Source organism: Falco cherrug, chromosome 12, assembly GCF_023634085.1.
Source record: "Falco cherrug isolate bFalChe1 chromosome 12, bFalChe1.pri, whole genome shotgun sequence".
Classification (NCBI taxonomy): domain Eukaryota; kingdom Metazoa; phylum Chordata; class Aves; order Falconiformes; family Falconidae; genus Falco; species Falco cherrug.
In genome coordinates, this window is record NC_073708.1 from 31,908,348 (window position 1) to 31,929,395 (window position 21,048).

At 40.3% G+C, this 21,048-nt stretch overlaps 1 protein-coding gene across 2 annotated transcripts; it reads right to left on the reverse strand.

Annotated features, from left to right (window-relative positions):
• Positions 1-495: 495 nt before the first annotated feature.
• TM2D1 (TM2 domain containing 1) lies at positions 496-20,611 on the reverse strand. 2 transcript variants are annotated; one of them, XR_008734720.1, is made up of 7 exons: positions 20,305-20,611; positions 19,070-19,139; positions 16,808-16,916; positions 12,402-12,493; positions 8,828-8,901; positions 6,209-7,584; positions 496-1,734 (listed from the first exon to the last, which is right to left on the reverse strand). XR_008734720.1 is itself a non-coding variant. In XM_055724461.1 (7 exons), exons 1-6 carry the CDS (start codon positions 20,464-20,466, stop codon positions 7,474-7,476), a joined length of 618 nt encoding a protein of 205 aa, XP_055580436.1. In that variant the 5' UTR covers positions 20,467-20,609; the 3' UTR covers positions 496-1,734; positions 7,466-7,473. The 2 variants fall into 2 exon arrangements, 1 of the variants encoding a protein (XP_055580436.1); XM_055724461.1 differs by having other exon boundaries at positions 7,466-7,584; positions 20,305-20,609.
• Positions 20,612-21,048: the final 437 nt, after the last annotated feature.

Here is a 21,048-nt window from a genome sequence, read left to right on the forward strand (position 1 = left end):
ACCCTTAAGTAAGTGAATAACTTTATTCTTGGGAGAAATTTCATGATGTTAAAGGCCCTTGCAATATCGGACCTACGTTATGTCTTTGTAAAATGATCATCACACCGTTATTTTGCCTGAAGGGGATTTCTGAGTTAGGAGGCACGTGGGGGTGTGGCTCAAGAAAGGAAAAAATTGAATCGCCAGCCATGAGGAGCCACTTTTCCATGTTGGTTCCGTTCCCCCCCCCCCCCCCCTTGACACTGTCTATTACTGTGACATCAAAATCCGAGCTAAGTACTTCTTGCCAAAGATGGACCAGATAAAATCAGGAAGCCAGTATCATCTCATGGGAGACAGCTCACTTAGCGACAAATTTAGAGACTACAAATCCAGGCTTAGAACACAGTCCTTCCCCAGTCATAATCCAGCACTTGCACACTGGATTTGCATTTAACTACCGATGAACTAAAATTTCAGTTTCAAGAAGATAATAGCACATCTATAGGTACAAAATTCACTATACAATACCTCTTTTATTAGATGCATAGACAAGTGCTTTGAAGTTTAACTAAACACCAAATATTTCAATTCTTTTTATAAACAGACATGTCACACGTACTGACGTGGCAGCACACCAACCCCAGCCTCCGGCCCAGGGTGGGTTTTGGCATCCTGGTCAAGCTCGCCTTACCTAGCCCCGAAACGGAACAGGCGGACTCACGGTAAGGCTGGCACAACCTAACCTGAGGAGAGGGGAAGGAGATGGAAGTGGGGAATGGGGTAGATGGCCATGGTTTATCTATTCAAGGAACAGCAAGATGAAAAAAAAATCCACAAACCTTTAATTGTGAATGTAGGAGAGGGACAGTGATGTAACTGTTCCCAGGGAACACTATTCTTATTTTGTAGAGGGAGGTGAGCCAAGATACTTAAGCTCTAGAGAACCTTTAACACAGGAAGCTATTTATCATAACAAGCTTGGTTGATACTGCTCCCATACTGAACCAATTAGATTAGCCTATTTCGTCATACTTCATAACTTGGGATGATAGGTTTCCAAGCATGGTACAGTGCAGTAATTGAATTTTGATCAAACACACATGGCCCATAACCCAGTATGTGAAACTTTCAGAGCAGTTCACAGCTTTTAAATATCCAGTCAACATGTTGCCAAAAGTACAGGATGTACTTGATGCAAGTGGGAGAGGAGGGGGGGAGCACGAGTCCACGCCGTAACTTGGTACAGCTGTAAAACAAACATTTTTTTGTTCCGATTCTGTTCCTACTTTAGCAAAGGAGCTGGGAGGAAGACAGTGAATGTCAAGTAAGTCGTTTTTCTCCCCAGCCCCCACACCCCCCAGGCACACATTTCCCTTTTAACATTCTTAGATTACCACAACCTTTTAAATTCACTATACTGCACTTACATACTGTATTAGACACACCAGCAATTATGTTTGTTAGCATGACACATCCATTGCTTACACTTAGTTAACAAAATAACTTAAAAGTCGCATGCATCTTCCTCTTAATAACGTTATAATCAATGGGACCATGGAATGAAAGCCCTAAAAACTACCCCCCACCTCTGCATTCCCCAGGCTTCTGCCTCTGCCAACACAATCCATATGGTGGGCAGTCTCGTCAGGCTCAAGGTGAACATTCAGTCAGTTCTTTACAGGCAGTAATCTCCTCCTACATGTTCTTGCCATGTTTTCCCCATGGTAAATCCAAGGAACTTTGAGGAAGACTCTGTGTAAAGGAAACAGAATACATTAATAAATTCATTGCTACAGCTCTACTGACTAGGGGTTAAAGCACCCACCGCAGAACAGGTCCATGACATGGAAAATGCTGCGCCAGACTTTCTTTTGAGTGAGTAATGGCTACCCACGTCAAAGCTGCTCTCTGGCCTACAGCTAAGAGTCTGGTATGCTTAAGCAATGGAGCAGGGTATCACCAACCTCTGCATGTGGTGCTGCCAACTTCTTTCTCACCTTTGAGTGCTCTGCCCTGGAAGGCAGCTGGAGGCAGCTCTAGGTATCTCAGCTACCCAAAGGGGAAGCACCAGGGCAGTCACCACCTTCGCTTTCATTGAGGTGGTGCAAATGACATAAAAGATGGGAATTACTGCTGCAGCCCTCCAAAGAGTGTAGGATCTGACGGTTTATCCAAGTGCTTCCAGTTGCACTCTGTGGATCGTCTGCCTCCGAGCCGTCTCACACCTGTTCTGGAGTACGGCTGTGTAAGAGGCAGCCACAGGTTCCAAGGGGAGAAACGGTGCTTTTCAGATGTAACAAAATGTACACCTCATTCAGTCTCGCTGTGGGCTGGGGACAGGTATAGTGTCCTGATTACAGCCACCACCCTGTCAGAGACAGAGTGCAGAGGATGTGCTGGATCCCTTCTCCCTCCTCACCCCATGCCCCACCAAGTTACAATGCTGCAGAGGAAAGGGAAAAAAAAAAAAGAAAAAAGAAAAAGAATTGGTGTTCAACTTATCAGACTTGGACCAAACCTCAGCTCAAACCAAGGTTAAAGAGGCCTGTTCTAAGCCTCTTAAAGACAGGATTTATATAGCAATTACGGTAATGGAAACTGATCTTTATAATTTTTATACTGCCTAAAATTCTGCTGTGTCATATGCATCTGCAGAGCCTGAGAACTGTGCTTCTCGGAGAGAGCACTGCAGTCTTGAAAGCAGCCATTCAAATGTATAATGGAGAATTATCAGAGCATGAGTACGTTCAAGATTGTAATGCACGAAGAGTAAGAAACAGAAATCCTGGGAAAAGCAAAGAGTTTGAGACAAGCAGTATTTTTTAAACACTTTATTTTGTTGGGAGTTTATGGAACTAGACCTTCATTACACATGGTGCAAACAGCGTTGAGACTGCCCTTTTTATTCTTGTATTTCCTTTCTTTTCCTTTGCTACACTCTTATTTCTAGAGAGTGAGCACAGTGCAAAATGCATCTTGGCCAGACAGAATCCTCACATCCACTTTCCAATTTTCTCTGTTGTGCAAGGAAAAATACCGGAGTGCTAAGTCTTTGCTGCATGATAAAGAACAACTTCAGAAGATGTGGAGATCTGATAGGGGGTTTGGCTCCACCTTCAGGAAGCAGAAGGCAAAGAGACAACACGGTTTTAACTTTGAGACGGACCTTCTGCAGAAACTGAAGCCTACAACCTCCTCTTACTGACATCTACTGCTCCCCACTGTGTCTTTGCTTTGTATATATAAAAGATTCCCTGATCTGATGCCATGACATTTCTACGTGCTTGATTCAGCTCTGAAGAGTCCAACTCCTCCTAGAGGTACTTGAGAACTTGTGGCAGGATGTCCAAAGCTAGCTGATACATGACCAAACAGAGCTGATGTACGAACAAAAGTCAATGAAAAGCAGCTGAGGTAAAAAAAAAAAAAAAAAGTTGTGACACACAGGATGTCGCAGAGCTTTAACAAATATTATTAGCCATTTCCACCATCAGTGCTGAAGTTTCCATACAGAATGCAATTTTCTCTTATATTCACAAAGATTAGAAAGGTTCTTTGGGTAACACAGATGGATTGAGAGGAAGGAAGAAAGTGGAAATAGTCTTGATCAAATCTCAGTCTAGCAAAACACATTTAAGCATATGCCTAAAGTTAAGCTATTTTTTCTCCTCAGATTCAGGCAGAAGATGCAAACAGAATAATTTCTTGTATTTCATATCTTGGCAGACTGATGCAAGCTGAACTCAGAACAAAGTAGCTGGTTAAAAAGCACGACTTAACTGAATTAAAATGATGCGTATTTTTAAAGATGCCATATAGTGACCATTTATAACAATGAAAATGGCAAAGTAGTTAGGGATGAGATGACACTGAGTTTGAAAGACTGTATGATATATTAGTGAAATAACAGGCAATCACACAATTAGTGATGGTCCTATGAAGCAATGGAAACGAACGGTTGCTTGCAAAATCCTGCCTTTGGCATTTCCCCAGCTGGGTGCTCAAGCACCCAACCTTACTGTATTCAACATCATTTTCTGGAGGAAACAGGTTTGAAAACTGCAGAGCAAGCAACAAGGATGGCTCTCAGTGCAGAAATGGACTAAACACCTAATGAATCTAAAAATAAAAAAACACCCAAAACACTGAGAAGAGATGCGAGAAGACTGAATAGACGTAGCTGTGTAAGCAAATATAACTGAATATACTCCTGAGGAACAAAGGAAACAATTCTTGATGGGGTGACAACAGATGTTCTCCAAAAAAATTCTAACAGAGCATTTCAAACACAAAGACCTTCCTGTGGAGCGGAGAAGTTTTACTGGCAGACATACAGTAATACATCTTTGGAAACATAACAAACCCCAACATTTAAGGTGTTATCAGGTCCTGAAAGCAAAGTGGTATCTTCATGTAGTTAAGTGGTGGGTGGTGGAGGAGAGAGGAACCATTAGGATAACAAAATACTGTCACAGGAAGTTGCCGCAGCTTAGTCGTGATTGAAATCACAGCAGGAATAACTAGTCAGTGAGTCTGAGTTTGTGCTAAAAGATCTCCAAATCCGCTCTTTTGGAAAATGAGCTCTAAACACAAGTGAAAGATGGTTGACCTACCTGAACAGATAGAATACAGAGTAATTTACTAATACAGCAAGCACACCTAAGTACAACCATGTTTGCACTGTGTTAATGCAAAGTGCCCAAAGCTGAATGTTTCTACCAGCTACTGTTCTTTCAGATCATGGTTAAGCACATTGCAATGGACATTAAAAAAAAAAAAAAAAAAAAAAGGAGAAAAAAAGACAGGTTTACGGAGTCATTTTTGTGATGACTAAACCGCACTGGTACTTAGGGAAGATCTGGATTTAACTCCTGGCATGGATCCACAGCATCTTCAGTGAATAGCTTTATACAGGGTTTTAAAGGCTAGACACTTCACATTCTTTTTTTAAACTCTGGCCCTTACTTTTTATGTTCTTCAGTTTTACATATAAAGAATAATACTTCTTTGTCTTGATGGAATATTGAAAGGATTCCTGAATATCTGCAAGACCAGCAGATATAATTTTATCTGGGAATGAAGCAGGAGGATGACACAGTACACTCTAGTTATTTTTATTGCTTTGCAACTGTTTTGGGGAAAACAATCCGGAGAGAAATTATTCCAGTGCAGTCAAAGCAATCAGAACTACAGAAACACTAGGATGGACAACTTGATTGATAGGAGAAAGCTAAAGCAGGCAACAACACAGAAAATCATCATTGGACAGACATTTTGATAAATATTACTGTAGCCAATTTATTATTAACAAGTGGGACAGCTTTACATCTTGCATCACAACTTTTCACAGCCCTTATGGTAAACATGCCATATCTGACAATTACAAGACGAAAACAAAGACCTCAATAACTCTCTACTGGCCCTGCAGTACTATCTGCTTACTCAATTAACCCTCTCTAAACTTCAGTGAGGCAACTAAATAAGCATATAGAACCACAGATACACGCGTTCAGATACAGAACATAATTCCCACAGTATCCAATGCAAATTCCAAATGTTACGCCATCTGTGGCACTGATTTCTAAAAGGCTTTACAGACAAAGGAGAAGGTTGCGAAAGATGTGGAAAGTTGTTAGTACAAGACATGGGATCAAATTAAATACCATCTAAAGGGAAGAGAAATAAAATTTTGCTAAGGCTCACAATATTGCTCTGTCTGGTCACCTGTGGCTTCACTCTGACTGCTATGACAAAGCAGTGCAGTCCTGACAAGAGCGTGCACTGGTACCACAATCCAGAGAGCATCAGAATGAAAGAATCCCACAGCAGATTTTATTTCCAGCATTGGTTGACACACATCTTCTGTTTCTACAGAAACACTGTGACTTGGAATAGCAAGTCTTTCTCTCTGCTGGCTACTTGGTTTCTGGGATTAACAAACTATCTGATGGACCTCATTACTAACCGTATTTTCATCCGATTCGCACAAAATAGCTCCTGTATTCTTTTATGTATAGTGAAGCACAAGACCGACTGCTGAAATCATTAAGTCAAGCCTCTGCTACTTGTACACATGGATGTACATTGTAGAATGAAATCCTGTATCATGAGTTGCCCAAGGCTATTTTTTTATTATAATGTCCATGGCATCTTCCTATTTTCACAGCTATATTATCAGCTTCAGGGTTAAAAAACAAAAAGCAGACAAGTCGCAGGATGATCTTACCATGAGATTTTATTTGATCCAAACATTTATTTTCCATCCACTTCCTGTCTGTTTTTCAAAGTATTTCAGGAAACAAAACTGACATGCACAAAGAGCATTCAGTGAAAGAGACAAAAGGGAGATGTAACAAGTATCAGGCAAGTGAATGAAGCTAATGGTGTTCTTGTCTCTTTGAACCCACAAGTAAATACATGTTAGCAAGTATTCCAAAACTATGTCTTTCTTGCATGAAGGAAAGAATTAATGTTAAACCACAAGTAATACTTTGTGCTTATTCTCATTATGTGATATGTCAGGTTACACCGATATGGAAAAAAAGGATTTCTTTACAAAGCTTTCTGTGCACCAGTCCTAATGTAGATTTGAAAGAGACTAAAACTCACAAATTGCACTTTTAAAAATCTATTCAGGAATCTCATTTTTTGTAATTTCCTTAAAAATACCACTTGTGGACACATTTATAACATTTTGAAAGTTTCATCTCAAACCCAAAAGAATAGCCCACATTTCTGAAAAAAAATCTACACTAAAGTTCAGATTGCATGGATTTCTCACTCAGTTACTGCCAGTTTTCATTAGAAGGTGAAGGGAATGCTTAAAATTGGTCAAGTAACATGAAGATTCTGTTAACATGTTTTCTGTCTCTGTGCGTATATACTTTTCTTTAAAGGAACATCTAGGTAAATCTTGCTTGTCCTAAAGACTTTGGTCAAAGAACTTTCAGAACACAGAATTTACTTCACTGAAACACAACTGATCTAAAATAAGAACCTTTTAAAGGCTTTATGAGTACAAAGAATTCAATTCTTGGACATTCTGTAGCTTAAAACACGTGCACCAATTTCTTTTCAGAAAAAAAAGTGTAATCCTGGCCCATCCATGCTAAAACCCTCAACAGACGGTTTGACGGACTGAAGATCAGCATAGCTGTTCTGAACAACTCTTTCTCCACCTCTCTATAATACTCTAAATTATACTTACGGAACATCAGTGCAAACTGTAGAAGTCTGCACATTTCACAAATGGTACAACTTAGTAACAAACTATGTGCTCACCGAAATAGAGCACTCACACAGAAAGTCAGCGCCTCTGAGGTAAACTCAAGTGAACTTGAGGAATTTTCATATTTTATCATCTTTGTTTAATGTACATTTAATATTCAGTTCTGATGAAGCGTAATTAAGTCATCAGCAATTTCAGTGGACGACTGGCTCCATCTGCAAAAATAAAATGCACCTATGCATTTGTGACACTTACTGCCAGGGTTAAGGATAGGTCTGCATTTTCCTGAATGTTGCATTGGTAATAGTGAGCCGCGTAAGCCTTGCTCCATAGTAATCTATAATATAACTAGAGCCATCGGAAGGTCCAACGATCTACAAGAGAAAAAGAACCAAGACTTTTCAATATGAAGTGAAATATATACTTTGTGCTAATGTCTCAATTACTGCTAATTTTCCCATCATAAAATTAGTCATGCTTAATTAGTCAAACAGAAACTAGATTTATTTTGAAGTTGTGCTGTAGTTTAACTATTTTAGTGAGCGCTGTCTCAGAAAGAACATTTCCCTAGGGCTTCTAATCAACCAAATTACACAGCCAGGCGCTGGTACTAGGTTAAGCCGATGAGGATTTCAGTCACAAAGTCAGGCTAACAAGTGAGTGTGCTCCAAACCACTTTTCTTGAACAAAGGAGGGTAGACAGGCAAGAATTAGGTTGGTGATAAGTATCTTTGAAATACTGCACAGGTAAGGAGTGGAGAGAAGGAGAGAAGATCATGGCTTTTTTGTTCCGGAAATGCTAAATTGATGTGGGGTCAGCAGGGAGATGAATAGAGAGATGAAAGATACTCTCAACCGTATCTGTAAGTGTTCTGAGGCAAGATCACTGCAATAGCATAGAAAGGAATTTGAGAATGCATATAATTTAAAAGACTGTATATACAAAGATGTATACTTTAAAAATATTTTTCTATAATCATTCCTATATCCACAATGCATTTTAAGTTCATCACAATCCGCAATTCATGCTAAATGGATGCACTGTAGAATAAGACAATCTGACAATTTCATGATGTTGCAAGATGTCACCCCAGCTGGGGATTTAATCATCATGAATCCTACAGTCACAGATCTCAGGTGATACAGAACCTGTATTTGGAGGAGAGGCAGGAAAAAAAAAAAAAAGCAAGCGGCAATGGCTTCTCTCCTGCTCACTACATGGACACCTCAGACTATGGGCTCCATCAGTATAAAGTACATGCAAATGCAGACCTTCAGGATTCTGGGAACAACAGGACATCGCCTGCAAAGTCCACCACTCCGTGTCACATCAAGATCTCACAAGTTCTGACAAAGTGAGCTTATAGTGCTACAGCTTCCAAGTTATTCATGACAAGTATTTATAGATAGCTAATCTAATTTTTAATTCAAACAGCGAATACATTAATATTTCGTGTCCATATTCTACAACATCAATCTACAAACAGAGCTGACATAGATGCCTTGATTTTTCAATACACAAAGGTTCTTAAGGCTAAAATGCTAAAAAGTATTAGCAATCAAATCAAAGCTTTAACAAATACAGATTTGGATCTTATTTTGAAAGCCCTGACTTACCTGCATTGAAATAAGTATGAAATCAATTAGGCTACCAATTCCACAAAATCCTACAGTGCAGAACTTTAACAAACCTAAAAAGGGAAAATAAAATTTAACCATAGCTTTAAGCCAGTCACTATGAAGTTCATGTGTTTCTGGTGGCAATCACATTCTAACTCTCTCCCCATCCCACCAAATAGACATACATACACACACATATATATATACACACACCCACACCCCTAGAAACAGACCTAAAGTTAAAGATATTTAATTACCAGGGGGGAAAAACCAAACCACATATATTAATATATTTCTACACTTTGAATAGACTTTAAAGATTTTAAATTAAACATTAACCATTTATATTTTATAACAGATACATATTCTTAAACAAGGAAAGGCAAAAGTTGATAACCAAGTCACTAGAAATTTTCTTCTCTTTGATTGAAGCACAGACAGAAAAAAATCCCAGCTTCAGCTGCAAAATTTACGTATTAATAGAAAGAGACTTTCTACCATCCCATGAGTTGCAGCACATACTGATTTGATTTTCAGAACATGCTACTTTGGAGAAGAATCCTTTGTATAATTTTTATATTTTTGCTGAAAAAGGAATTTACTTTGAAGATATATAAAAAAATACAGAAACTTTTTTATAACAGGTATTCAAAAATGTTATTATTTTTATAAATAAATGAAAGATTAATAGAAAATATATGGCAATAGCAACTGAAGATGAATGCTTCATCAGAAGTTGCCATGCAAGGTAGACTTAATTTGGAAAATGCCATCAGAAGAAGGAGACTGCCTTAAAATTTTTAAGTATCAGTAGTTTCTTGTACAATTAATATAATACAATGAGTATTATATACATTGTAAGTAATACTTCAGCTGAGCTAGGCAAACATCTAGGTTATTTTGAAAAGGAGATACTCATTGTGAAGACATTTCCCTCTTTACCCAGGCATAGACAGTATGAAGAAAATACAACAGATACACATTCCAAGTCAGTCGTAGGCTATGCTGTACAAGGAAAACACAGGTCCCTGCTAAAAAGTATATCCTTAACTGTGCTTACAAGGGCCAGCACACTTCTGAGGCCGGAGAGAAGCATGTTTCAGCCGGTATGGCATCCCAGAGCACCTCCTCACAGACACAAACTGCTACACTGCATAATACCTGCTAGTAAAACCACACGGCTGTTTTCCAAAGAACAAGCATGCTCTTGGTCAAACACCTGAAGGTCTCCTGACCTCCACCATCTCCTTTGCACTCCCTCTCTCAGAAGCAGCAATCTGTCCCACATATGACCCCTCCCCCCCATGCCTTGTTTATGAGGCTGCATGTGGAGGAGAGTGGGGGAATAACTGCATACACACTGCAGGAAGAGCATCCCACTGTCTAGATATAGCTCCCATAGTTGGCAAGATGAAACAAGCCTGATTTATAAACTTCAGGGAGAGAGTTTATAACCTCTCCACAGAAGAACACAGCAGTTAGAACAGGGAAAAAGACCTAACAATGAAGAAGATGGAAGAGTATTAGCAGGATGGCCTTTCAGCTGATGAGAAGAAAAACCTACATACATATTACAACTTACTATGTGCCATTTAGACATGCAAAACCCCAAGCATGTAACTGTTTAAAAAAACTGGTTCCCAGTGGCTAACCTGTACAACTTCCAGCAGCCAGGTAGTCAGCCTGGGTATCAGTACAGGCAGTAGCAGCACAGAACATAACGGAAACAGCCAACTAAAGAAATGCTAGCCTTAGGAAACAACAGTTAAGACAATTAAGTAATGTCAAGCTGGTGAACAGTTTACTTTGTTATTACACGCATCAAGTGCAGTCACCACTTATTTGTGATGCTCCTTATAACCACCTCGTCTGAGCTCTGGTCCTGAACCTCACTGCCAGCTAGCATTTAAGGAACCCAGTAGTTCTCTTACCACTGCTGGTTCCAGCACCAGCTCCAGTTTACTTGAGGAACTGGTTGCTCTGTTATGCTACTGGATGTAGAAGAACTGTTTCTGAACCTGGAATTTATTTCTGGAGTGCAGGGTAAAGCTGAGGTTTTTTTCTTCTTCCTCATGTCCCTCCCCACAAGCAGATCACACTGAGAAAATAAACTCAGGGCTCTAAAGCATGGAGGGAAAAAATAGTGCTTTTACGCAGTAATAACTTATGGTTTAGTTCACAGTGTGTGGGAGGGGAAGAAACTGACTTCCTGATTTCTTCATATTTAATAGCTTGTTTGTATTTGTGTGCTCTTTAAGCAAAGGAGAAGGAAAAAAATAAACCAAAGAGCATTTACAGTCTTCACTACACTTGCACAAAGTATTTCAATGCTATTAACCTTTCTTAACCATTTTTGCCAAGGCATAGATGACCTAAAAAAACCCCAATCAACTACTGTCAAGGAATCCAATATACTGATTTTTATTCTTTTCTACTCTTACCTATCTGCTTTTGTTGTCTTAACCTTTCAAAAGCTTGAAAACCTGACTTTGGAGGAGTTTGAGTCTTTTACCTTTGGTTACTGGCTAGAGTATATTCCAGTAGGTTTAACAAGCAAAAGGCATAAAGAACTTCTGTGTAATAACTGAGGATTTATAAATCTGTACTACCACAATATATTACAAAATAACTACTGGAAATTGTTATTCCAAATCAAAAACGCTATACCAAAATAGTGTAACAAAAAGGTGCACCTTACTGACCGCTTCCAAAAATGTATCCTTTTGTGAAACAGATGGACAAACTAAGTGCTAATTATAGAATCTCAGGGAAAAAAGACACAGATGTTAACACAAGATTATCATGAAGGACAGATAATGTTATTAAAAAATCAAGGGTTTGCACTTAATGGACAGAAACTCAAAATTCCTAGCTGAAGTGACAGTAACTTGTATAGCTTTTTTCAATTCATGGCTCCATGCTGTCTAAACTTAAACTTACTCCATTTGTCCAACTCAGAAACAAAGCCAGTGAAAGTAATTCTAACATACTAAGGTATTTCTGTACTTAAGAGCCAGTGGCACTGCCACCCTGGGAATTGGGTCCTAAAAACACCAACCAGAGGTAAGTCTTACCAAAGGTCCCAGCTTCTGCAGAACTGTTATTAATACTATGAGCTAGAATAAAGGTATGCATTTGCCAGCATAAATTCCATATCCCACCGTATCCATATCCATATTTACACCATAAAGTTTGTCCACTATCTTCCTGGTAAAATCAAGCACCATTTAAGTAGCTGGCACATGAGTCAAAACCACTTCTGTTTCAGTGCCTCACAAAGTATGCAGTGGTAAACACCAATGCAAAGCAAAATTATGAATAGCAATAATCATGTTTGCTTATTAGGATTTTATCTGTTGGACAACTAGATCCACCTGTCACTACGCACTCCAACAGAACAGCAGGCTGACAATAATGCAGGATTTTATCTTACTTGACAATAAAGTAAGGATTCTAGTTGTAAATACTAAAACTATGACTGTCAGACTTCATTACTCAAAACATAAGTATACACAAACAACTCAGTCATAACAAGCTTTACCTCAAAGAAAAAAAAAAGAAACAAACCTACCTAATGCAGGATAGCCTAGATAAAATCTATCTGCTCCCAACCATCCAAGAAATAAGGACAGAGCCACTGCGACTTTGTAGGAGTATCCATTTCTGCCAAAAGAAACAAGTAATGTGGACAATGACTGCAAAATATATTCACTCATACTTTTGAGAATTAAAGTAGTGACTCATTTGCCTGCTGCTTCAGTTAACAAAAAAAACCCAACAACAAACAAACAAAAAAACCCCACAAACACTCTACAGATTTGTTATTTATCTTTAATTAATAGACACAGAATTGATAACATTAAGCTTTCAAACTGGGTAGGCATTCTCCATAAAGCAACCTCAGCTTGCAACTCAAGTATACTCTTGCAGAATAGATTAAAACTAAATCACGATTTCTTGTCAAGACATAATTCAGTTGCTGATACACTCCCAGTTTCACAGAGTACCTCCTAACAGTTCAGCCCTACTGAGACAACCCTTGAAAGCTAAGAGGTGTACGCATACTGTCTGTAGGCATTAGTCTCACATGCAGCCAAATCAAGAGGAACAGGACAGACAGGTGAGATGTCACCAGAGACAGTAATTGCAATGAGATCTGAAGAAGAAATGAGCCATGGCCACTGGCTGAAGAAGCTGCATGAAGGATTCAACAAAAAGGGTAAGTCGTGTATCCATTTACTACAGTCTAAAAGTAGTAAATGGCACAAACTCACAAAGGAAAAGAACTGTTGACAGTACAAAGATGTACAGTGGTAGAGAGGTAATCTAAAGTTAAGCATCCCATGGTTAGTCATACAAAATAAACAGATACAACACTTTTTGAGATTTATACTAATTGGCACCAGTCTTGCCAACAGCTGGAATAATGTGGTCACCTAAACCACCTGTAACTTTCAGTCACTGCTGATGTGACTTTACAACTTTACACTAATAACTGAGCTGGAAACATATAGCTATCAATACTAGAACTTGCTGCATCCTTTGCTGCATTGGCAAACAGCTAGCTTCTGCAAAGAAAAGCAAACCCAAATGTAATTAGAACTTTAAAAATATTCAATAATTCACTGTTTTGATACGTGCAATACTATGTGCCAGCAATTATTTAATAAGCCCAAATTAAACTCTTGGTTGACAGCTGCATAAAACAGAGTTTCAGAAAGACAGTAGCTGAGAAAGGTCCAAGCACCTTTATTAAGGACTTTCAATGCCAAATAAAGATCTACCTTTTTGCTTATTATCTAGATTTACTGACTTTAAAACTTAATGGCAACATTAAGTGATTAAATCATGGCTCTTACCTCAGTATTTGTTACTTAGCACTTATTAGCAACACAGAACATACTGGGCATTCCTGGAACCTAATGTAATGTAAATTACCATCTTTAAAAGTCTTGCTTGCACCATAAAGAACACTAATAGTTTTATTTAAAATTTGAAATCAACTGTTGGAAATTGTTTATCAACTACAAAGTATCAACAACCTTGCAAGGACACTAAAGCATAAAGAGAGCTCTGACATAAAAGGTGGGAACACAGTTTAATTTTAAATGCTCCTGATTAAAACTAGTAATGAACTGAGCACTCACTTACGCACTGAGATGCTTTTAAAAGCTGAACAGTCTGCACCCTAGTCAACGTCAAACTGACAGGCAGAAGAAATCTAGTGTGAAGTGGAAGCATGTTAATACTGTAACAAGGCTGCATCCACTCTTTTATTTCCTTTGTTTTACTTACTCTTTCAGATAAAAATATGCACCAAAGACTAAACTAGCGAGTAGGAGAATAACATATCCCAGGCATCTAAAGAAATTTATATAATTGGGTAAAAGATGCAATTTCTTTTTGGTTTTTCTTCCGATTTTTTCTTGTTTCCCAGCCACATCCAATCTTTAATTTTTTCTGCACATGCTTCTTCCAGCTACCATGTTAAAAACTTTCTTCCAGCTCTTCCGCACCAGTTGATAATATGCAAGTACTGCTGTAGGTCACAGTGGTTTTGGTGCTCTATCAGGGTCTCTTAGCACTGCTCAAACACTTGTCCACACTGAACTTCACAGACTTCACAGACAATGAAGTTCAGTGTGGACATTTTATGGACTCCTTGCCTGGGAACAGCAATACTTGAACAATAGACATTTCAAGTCTGCAGAATCAGGCCCTGCACATACTAAGCAAAATACACGGTAGACTGTCAATTGGGGGAATTCCAGAATTTGGGGGGGAAAAAAAAAAATCTACCTCCAAAACATTAAAGTAAAGCCAAACCAAAGCAATCTTGACTCCCAGTACTTCTTTACCGGAGCGGTCTTACTACTACTTATAAACTTTTCCTTGAACTAACACCAGGAGCAACTCAACTTAAACACAACCACTTAAACAAACACATAACATCTCCTGGTCTTTCTCTAAAATAACTGGATCTCAGAACTGTTATCTGGCCTGTTGCTACATCACAGTTTTGGCTAAGGACTACTTGCCGATTTGTCCTTTCCAAATGCTAGGGACAGAGATTAACATGCTGTCCCCATGGTAGGACAATCCTGCTTTGTGAAGATGCCCTCTCAAACTAATTTTCTGGTTAAATGATGTGCAGTTATTTCTGCCAGAAGACAGTTACAGCTTCCATCAAAACTCAGATAAAATGCTGGAAAATCTCCAAAATGCAGTCGAAAGGGAAGGCCTATTGTTGTAATGTTAAACTGGAGATTCCTGCTTAAAATAATGTTTCTAGCACTTAGGTAACATTCAAAATGCCTTACAAAAGGCTCATGTAATGATCAGTGATTAGACCACTCTTTAAACAAGTGCATATATGAAGGATGGCAATACTAATCTTGGTGCCATTTTTAACTGGCTTTGGGGCTTTATCAAGGGCATGCTTAACACTTTCTACATTCACAGCTGTATTTTAGTGGAGTTTTTAGCGAGCCCACACAGGGTCATATTCCTCTGCTGCCATACTAGCAGTCATGGGGCTGGAAAAGCCACAGCAAGTTCTTTTGGTAGCAAAACCATTATTTCATCATAAATAATAGTCATGATCAATTAATACACATCATAAGGAGGATGACATTTTTCTGCTTACGTAGATTCAGGGGCTTATGTTTCTAGAAAATATATTAAACCAAAAATGTATGTAAACAGGAAACTCCAAACGTAAGAATTTCTGTCTACTCAAAGAGGGAGCAATTTTATTAAACTAGTATAGCTCATCTTATTCTCAGTCCCCATCACAGATGGGACTGAAAATGCAATTGTTTCTGCACAAAAATGTGACTGAAGTCTAGCTTGCTAGCATTTAAATTTGATTAGACGTAATAATATGTTTTCTTCAATTTGCTGAGCTTTGACTGTTGAGAAGACTAAATACAGAGAAAATATTTATGAAACTAAGAGGCAGAGCTGTACTTCCGAGTTAGGCAAATTATTGAGCAGTAAGTATCACATCAGTTATTTACCCACTAATGTGATAAGGAATACCCAGCAAATATAACTGTTGTTTTAAATTCCAAAGATTCCAGTAGGACAGAAGAAAAAGGCTCCTGCATGAATCCCACAAAAAGGAGAAACAAATGGTACTGACAGGTGTTCACTGATCATTAGTGTTGGGCAGTTGGAACATTTATTGGTATACAGAGCTCTCCATTGCTCACATGTTTTAGAAAAACTAGGTCCATCATTTTCACGATGTTTCAGAAACAGGCTCTTAAAAGACACAGAAGATCTCAGTAAATACAAAGGTTGTTTGAAAACAGGGAATAGCTCCTCTAGGAGAATTTTTTTGGGGAACTGAAGAGACACTTCTCCAATATTTATGCATACTACAACTTAAGCTGCAGCTACAGGCACACTTTACACTGGCATGAACAACTACTGCTGGTGCACAGAGCAGCCTAGTCCAGCCCTCCTTTCTCGACTCTTTTTTATCCTTGAGTTGCCCTCATCCTTGTGCTGGCACAAGCACTTGAAACGACTGTACTGCAACTCACATCGGGGAACTGATCCAAGTTAGTTCAAACCCAGATCAGTCCCTGATTCAGTATACAGTGGGGTACCTCAGGGGAAGGGATGGACGGTGTCCCTAGCCAGCTCCTTTCAGCAGCTGCGCTGATTTTACACATACATGAAACAGCCTCAGCATTTGGGGCAAATTTTTGCCAGGATAAAGTACTAAGTAAAGCAAAGACACAAACATAACTAAACAAACAAAGAAAAGTGGCCAAGGCAAAGACAGATTTACTCATAAACATGCATGTTGTATCCTTATAATACCATAGTGTTTATTAGAGGATTAAGTACTGGGCAACACATGTACCACTATCTTCTCTTCTTCATTCTGTCAACATATCATACTATTTCAGAAAAATGTCAATGTGAAAACAAAGATGAACTATTACAAAAAAGTCGCGTACTTACACATTGCGACACTCAATAGGCTTGTAAAATCCCACTTCATGTCCTGTAAAGACTTTTTCTATGCCAAGGTGATCTTTGCAAGTAATATTTGGCGCTGGCAGACATTGAACTGAGAACAAAAAATTATTTGAAATTAAGCAGTAACTGATTGGGTATTACAGCATTTTTCTGGCACAAGTGAACTAAACAAATAAAGTTCTACTGCACCACTGTCTCGATACAAAGCACAGTACACACACACGTAATGCTTTTTTTTAAAAAAGCATTTTGCAAGCCAGTCCTATGACTAATTTGTATTTTTTCCTTGCTACGTATTAAGCAAAATATACAAACCTAATTGCTGCCCTAATTCTGTTGTAATTTCCATTCTGGCTCCAATATGAGTCAATGGGAAATCTGAACCTGACATACAGAAAACACTGTCACCATGTAAAGCAGTCAAATATTGGAACAAGCTTCCCAGGGAGGTAGCGCCGTCACCATCCTTGGAGGTTTTCAAGATATGTCTGCACGAAGCCCTGAGCAACCTGGTCTGAACTCAGTACCAATGCTGCTTTAAGCAGGAGGCTGGACTGTATGACTTTCCAGAGGTCTCTTTCAACCCAAATTATTATACACTAAGGCTTGACTCTTGAGAGCACCAAAGTGGAAATCACACCAGAAAGTGACATCTGCTAGAAGCCTGCAGTGCGTTACCAGAATATCAGTTACTCTCTACTGTTGAAGTCTGTTGTTTTAAAGGGAAAAATCTCAGTGCTTTACCTGCTTTCTACCAGTTTTCAGTACTTGTAAGTCCTGTTGGTTAATTCCAACACTACAAGCCAAGTTCAACATTTCTTTCCAGATTTTCCAGTAATACACACAGGCAAGAGGACTAGGATTTGAGTATATTTTTTAGAAATATCTACCCATATTGCATAGAGAAAAAAAAATTCTTTCCTGTAAAAAAATAATAATTAAGCAAACAAAACAGTGTTGTTACCTAGAAGAAACCCACAGCAGTTAAAATATATTGATATAGGAAAGGCCAGTTATCCTGTCAACGTCACACCTGTAAGACTCCAAACCTGCCACTCAATGAGTCTACTTTGATGCTTTCAATTAAACCCGTATTTGTTTGGGTGATGGATCCCAGAAAGGTTCAGAAACAGTAGTGCTTCAAGCATGTTCCAGAAGATTACATTTTTATTACTCAGGTAACACTGAAAAAGGAAGTGACTCAAATATTGCGGGGACAATCTAAAAACTGCTGTGTGTAAAACCACTATACAGACATAGAGAAGAACATATTAATTAATTTAGCAAACTTCCTCTACTCTGAAGCTTATCTCTTATTCAATGTGCGGTGTATTCAATGCAATCACATGGTAATTGCTTAGACAACTAACGATCCTGAGTTGTGATCAATCTTAAGACTACGTAATATTCTTTCTGCTCACTGGCCATTTGTAATCAGGGACACAATGTCAAAGATCATATAAAGGACTGAAGAACTCAAAAAAGGATCCGTTTTGGAAAGTATTTTCATCCAGTCTCTGAAAAGTATCTGGGAAACCATCACCACCCCTGAGCATCCCAGTGAAGAAAATTATTCAGCATTTTAGAAAGCAAAATATGAAAGACAAGCACACATATGCATTTTAAACGTGAGTGCACATAAAGCGAAACTGTTGTGCTAGTAGCTAACACAAAGACCATTTATTTCAATGCCCAAGAACATCAGAAACACTAAACACATGTAGTAAACCAAGTGATCAATTTAAGTATTTTTTTGTTGTAGTCCAAAGTACATCACAACTTAACATCAAAATAAATGTAAGTGCTTTCAAAACAGAGCCTCACAGCACCAAAAACTCCTGATGATGGAAGGCACCATGTTGCCTTAAAAAAAATATATATTAACAAAATAGAAGATTTTGAAGGCTGTTCTGTCACTTGTCAATCCTTCTAATAAGTATATGCAAAATAACTATGACAGGAATAGTTTGTTTTAATCACAGTAATGCAGGACTGAGCCTAGAGGATATGACATACATTGAAGAGATTTACCAGAAACCTCACTTGCAAATGTACCAATCAGAGACAATTTATTTATTCATTTCGAGTAAAGCATCCAATCCACATGTTTTAGGCTTTCATACTAATGGTATTACTAATCCCATGTTTTATAAAGCTCATCTAGCAGATACACAAATGCATAAATTGAACACTTCCTTGGAAAATGTAGTTACTGTCAATATGTTATAAATTAGAAATCCTTACCATATGCTGTGTGATTTGTACAATTCATTGGCTCTTGTGTACTATTGTCTATTTTAGGCTCATCGCACATATATGTTCAGGTAATTGAGGAAAACATTTTTCCTATCAAACACTACAACAGGTTTAGCAGTAATTTATTCCACCCTCTTTAAACCCTGAGGATTTAAGATGCACCTTGATGTTAGTTCAGACCCATCCCCCAAAATCGGAACAGCACATTACCATACAGCAAATCTGCTAATCCAATTTAATACACCAAAATATCGCATAAGCTCCACGTTTAATTAGTGCTGCAGTCAGCACTACCTAAAGGAAATACAGTATTTATCCATCACAGCCTCTGTATTTGAAGGCAACAAGGTAGCACACCTAATCTAGTCTTCTTCCCTTATTTCAATATCAGAGTACCTCTAAATTAAGGCATCTGGTTGAGAAGATTAAATCTATAGCAACACAGAACACTTAAAAATGAACATCTGAAATGCCAGAAATTTGGACTAGGGAAAAAAACCAAAACAAAATCTCAACAAAAAAAAAAAAAAAAAAAAAACCAAAAACAAACAAAAACTGAGCAGGAACTAATTTCCAGAGGTCTGAACTCCCACTGCCAAGGAAAGCAGGAGATGAAGTTAACTTGTCCAAGATTTGCTTCCTGACACATTTGATTATCAATAACTGTCAGCTACGATCAACAAACATTTTCTGGGGAAGGCCTGACGTGCCTCTGGAGAGTCAGGAGCCTCGCAGCTAGAGCCTAACACCTGCGCCCTGCTCCTCTGGGCAGCGAGGAGGGCTCATGCACCGTGCAAAGCCAACGCGTCTCACTCGAGTGTCCTGCAAAAAACAGGAAGGTGGAAGGGTGGGGGAGAGAGGTCTCTCATCCCATGAGATTTTCTAAAGAGAAAAATGTTCAAAGATTTTCAGAGGAAAATCCGAGACGCCCCAAACCTGCACACAGGCACACTGTACCACCCCCAAAACGAACCCAGGCGGCTGCAGACGTGCCCCCTCCCGCTCCTTCAGCCGAGACCCCCTCGGGGCTCCTCACCTGAGGCCTTCCCCGACAGCTACGGGACACCCCGCCCTGCCAGGCGGCCCGCACACCTCCCCCTTCCCCTCCGCTCCAGGCGGCTGGACAAGCGGCCCTCCCTCCGGCCACCTGGGCCTCGGGCTGCCGGCCCCGCCGCCCTGCCGAGCCCCCGCCGCCCGCCCGGCCCGGCCCAGCCGCGCTCAGGATATTGCCCCAGCCTCAGCTCGTCGCACTTGAGCGGCGGCTCCATGCCCGCCGCTCCCTCCACGGCTGCGCCCGCGAACCAGAGGAGAAGCAGGATCTGGGCCTCCGCCGCGCCTCTCCGCCGCCCCGGCCCCGCCGGCGGCCGCCCCGGCCGGGCGGCCATGATGGAAACCGCCGCCGCCGTCAGCTGACTCGGCGGCCCCGCGGGGAGGAGCGGCCCCGCCGCGTGAGGAGGCCACTGCCTGCGGGGAGGGGCGGGCTGCGGCCCCTGCGAGCCGTTCGGGGGCTGCTCGGGGACGTGGGCTTTGGGAGGGGGGGTGAGCTCAGCAAATATGGCTCCTGAGGCAGCTAATGGCTAGCGCTGAGGGCAGAGCCTGCTCCTACTCAAGATGACATTCGTACAGCCCCGGCGGGGTCGTGCCCTAAGTAAAGATGGCCGCGTTCGCCGCCAGCACCTGGCGGGGTAGCGCTCACCTGCCCTCACTTAAGATGTCGGCCATGAGGCGGGCTGTCGTTGGGTCCTTGAGCGGTGCGGCACCGGCGGCGGGTACGGGCGCTGCGGGGAGGCGAGTCACCCGCAGCAGGGAGCGCCCGGCGCTGTGAACCGGGCGGCGAGCAGGCAGGCCCGGGGGAGGGCGCGGCCCGGGAGGGGAGTGCGGAGCCCTCCCGGCTCTTCCAAAATACCGAAGCTGTAACTCTGGCCCACCAGGTGGAACCTTACCGCCAGGTGCTGGTACCTGTGTGT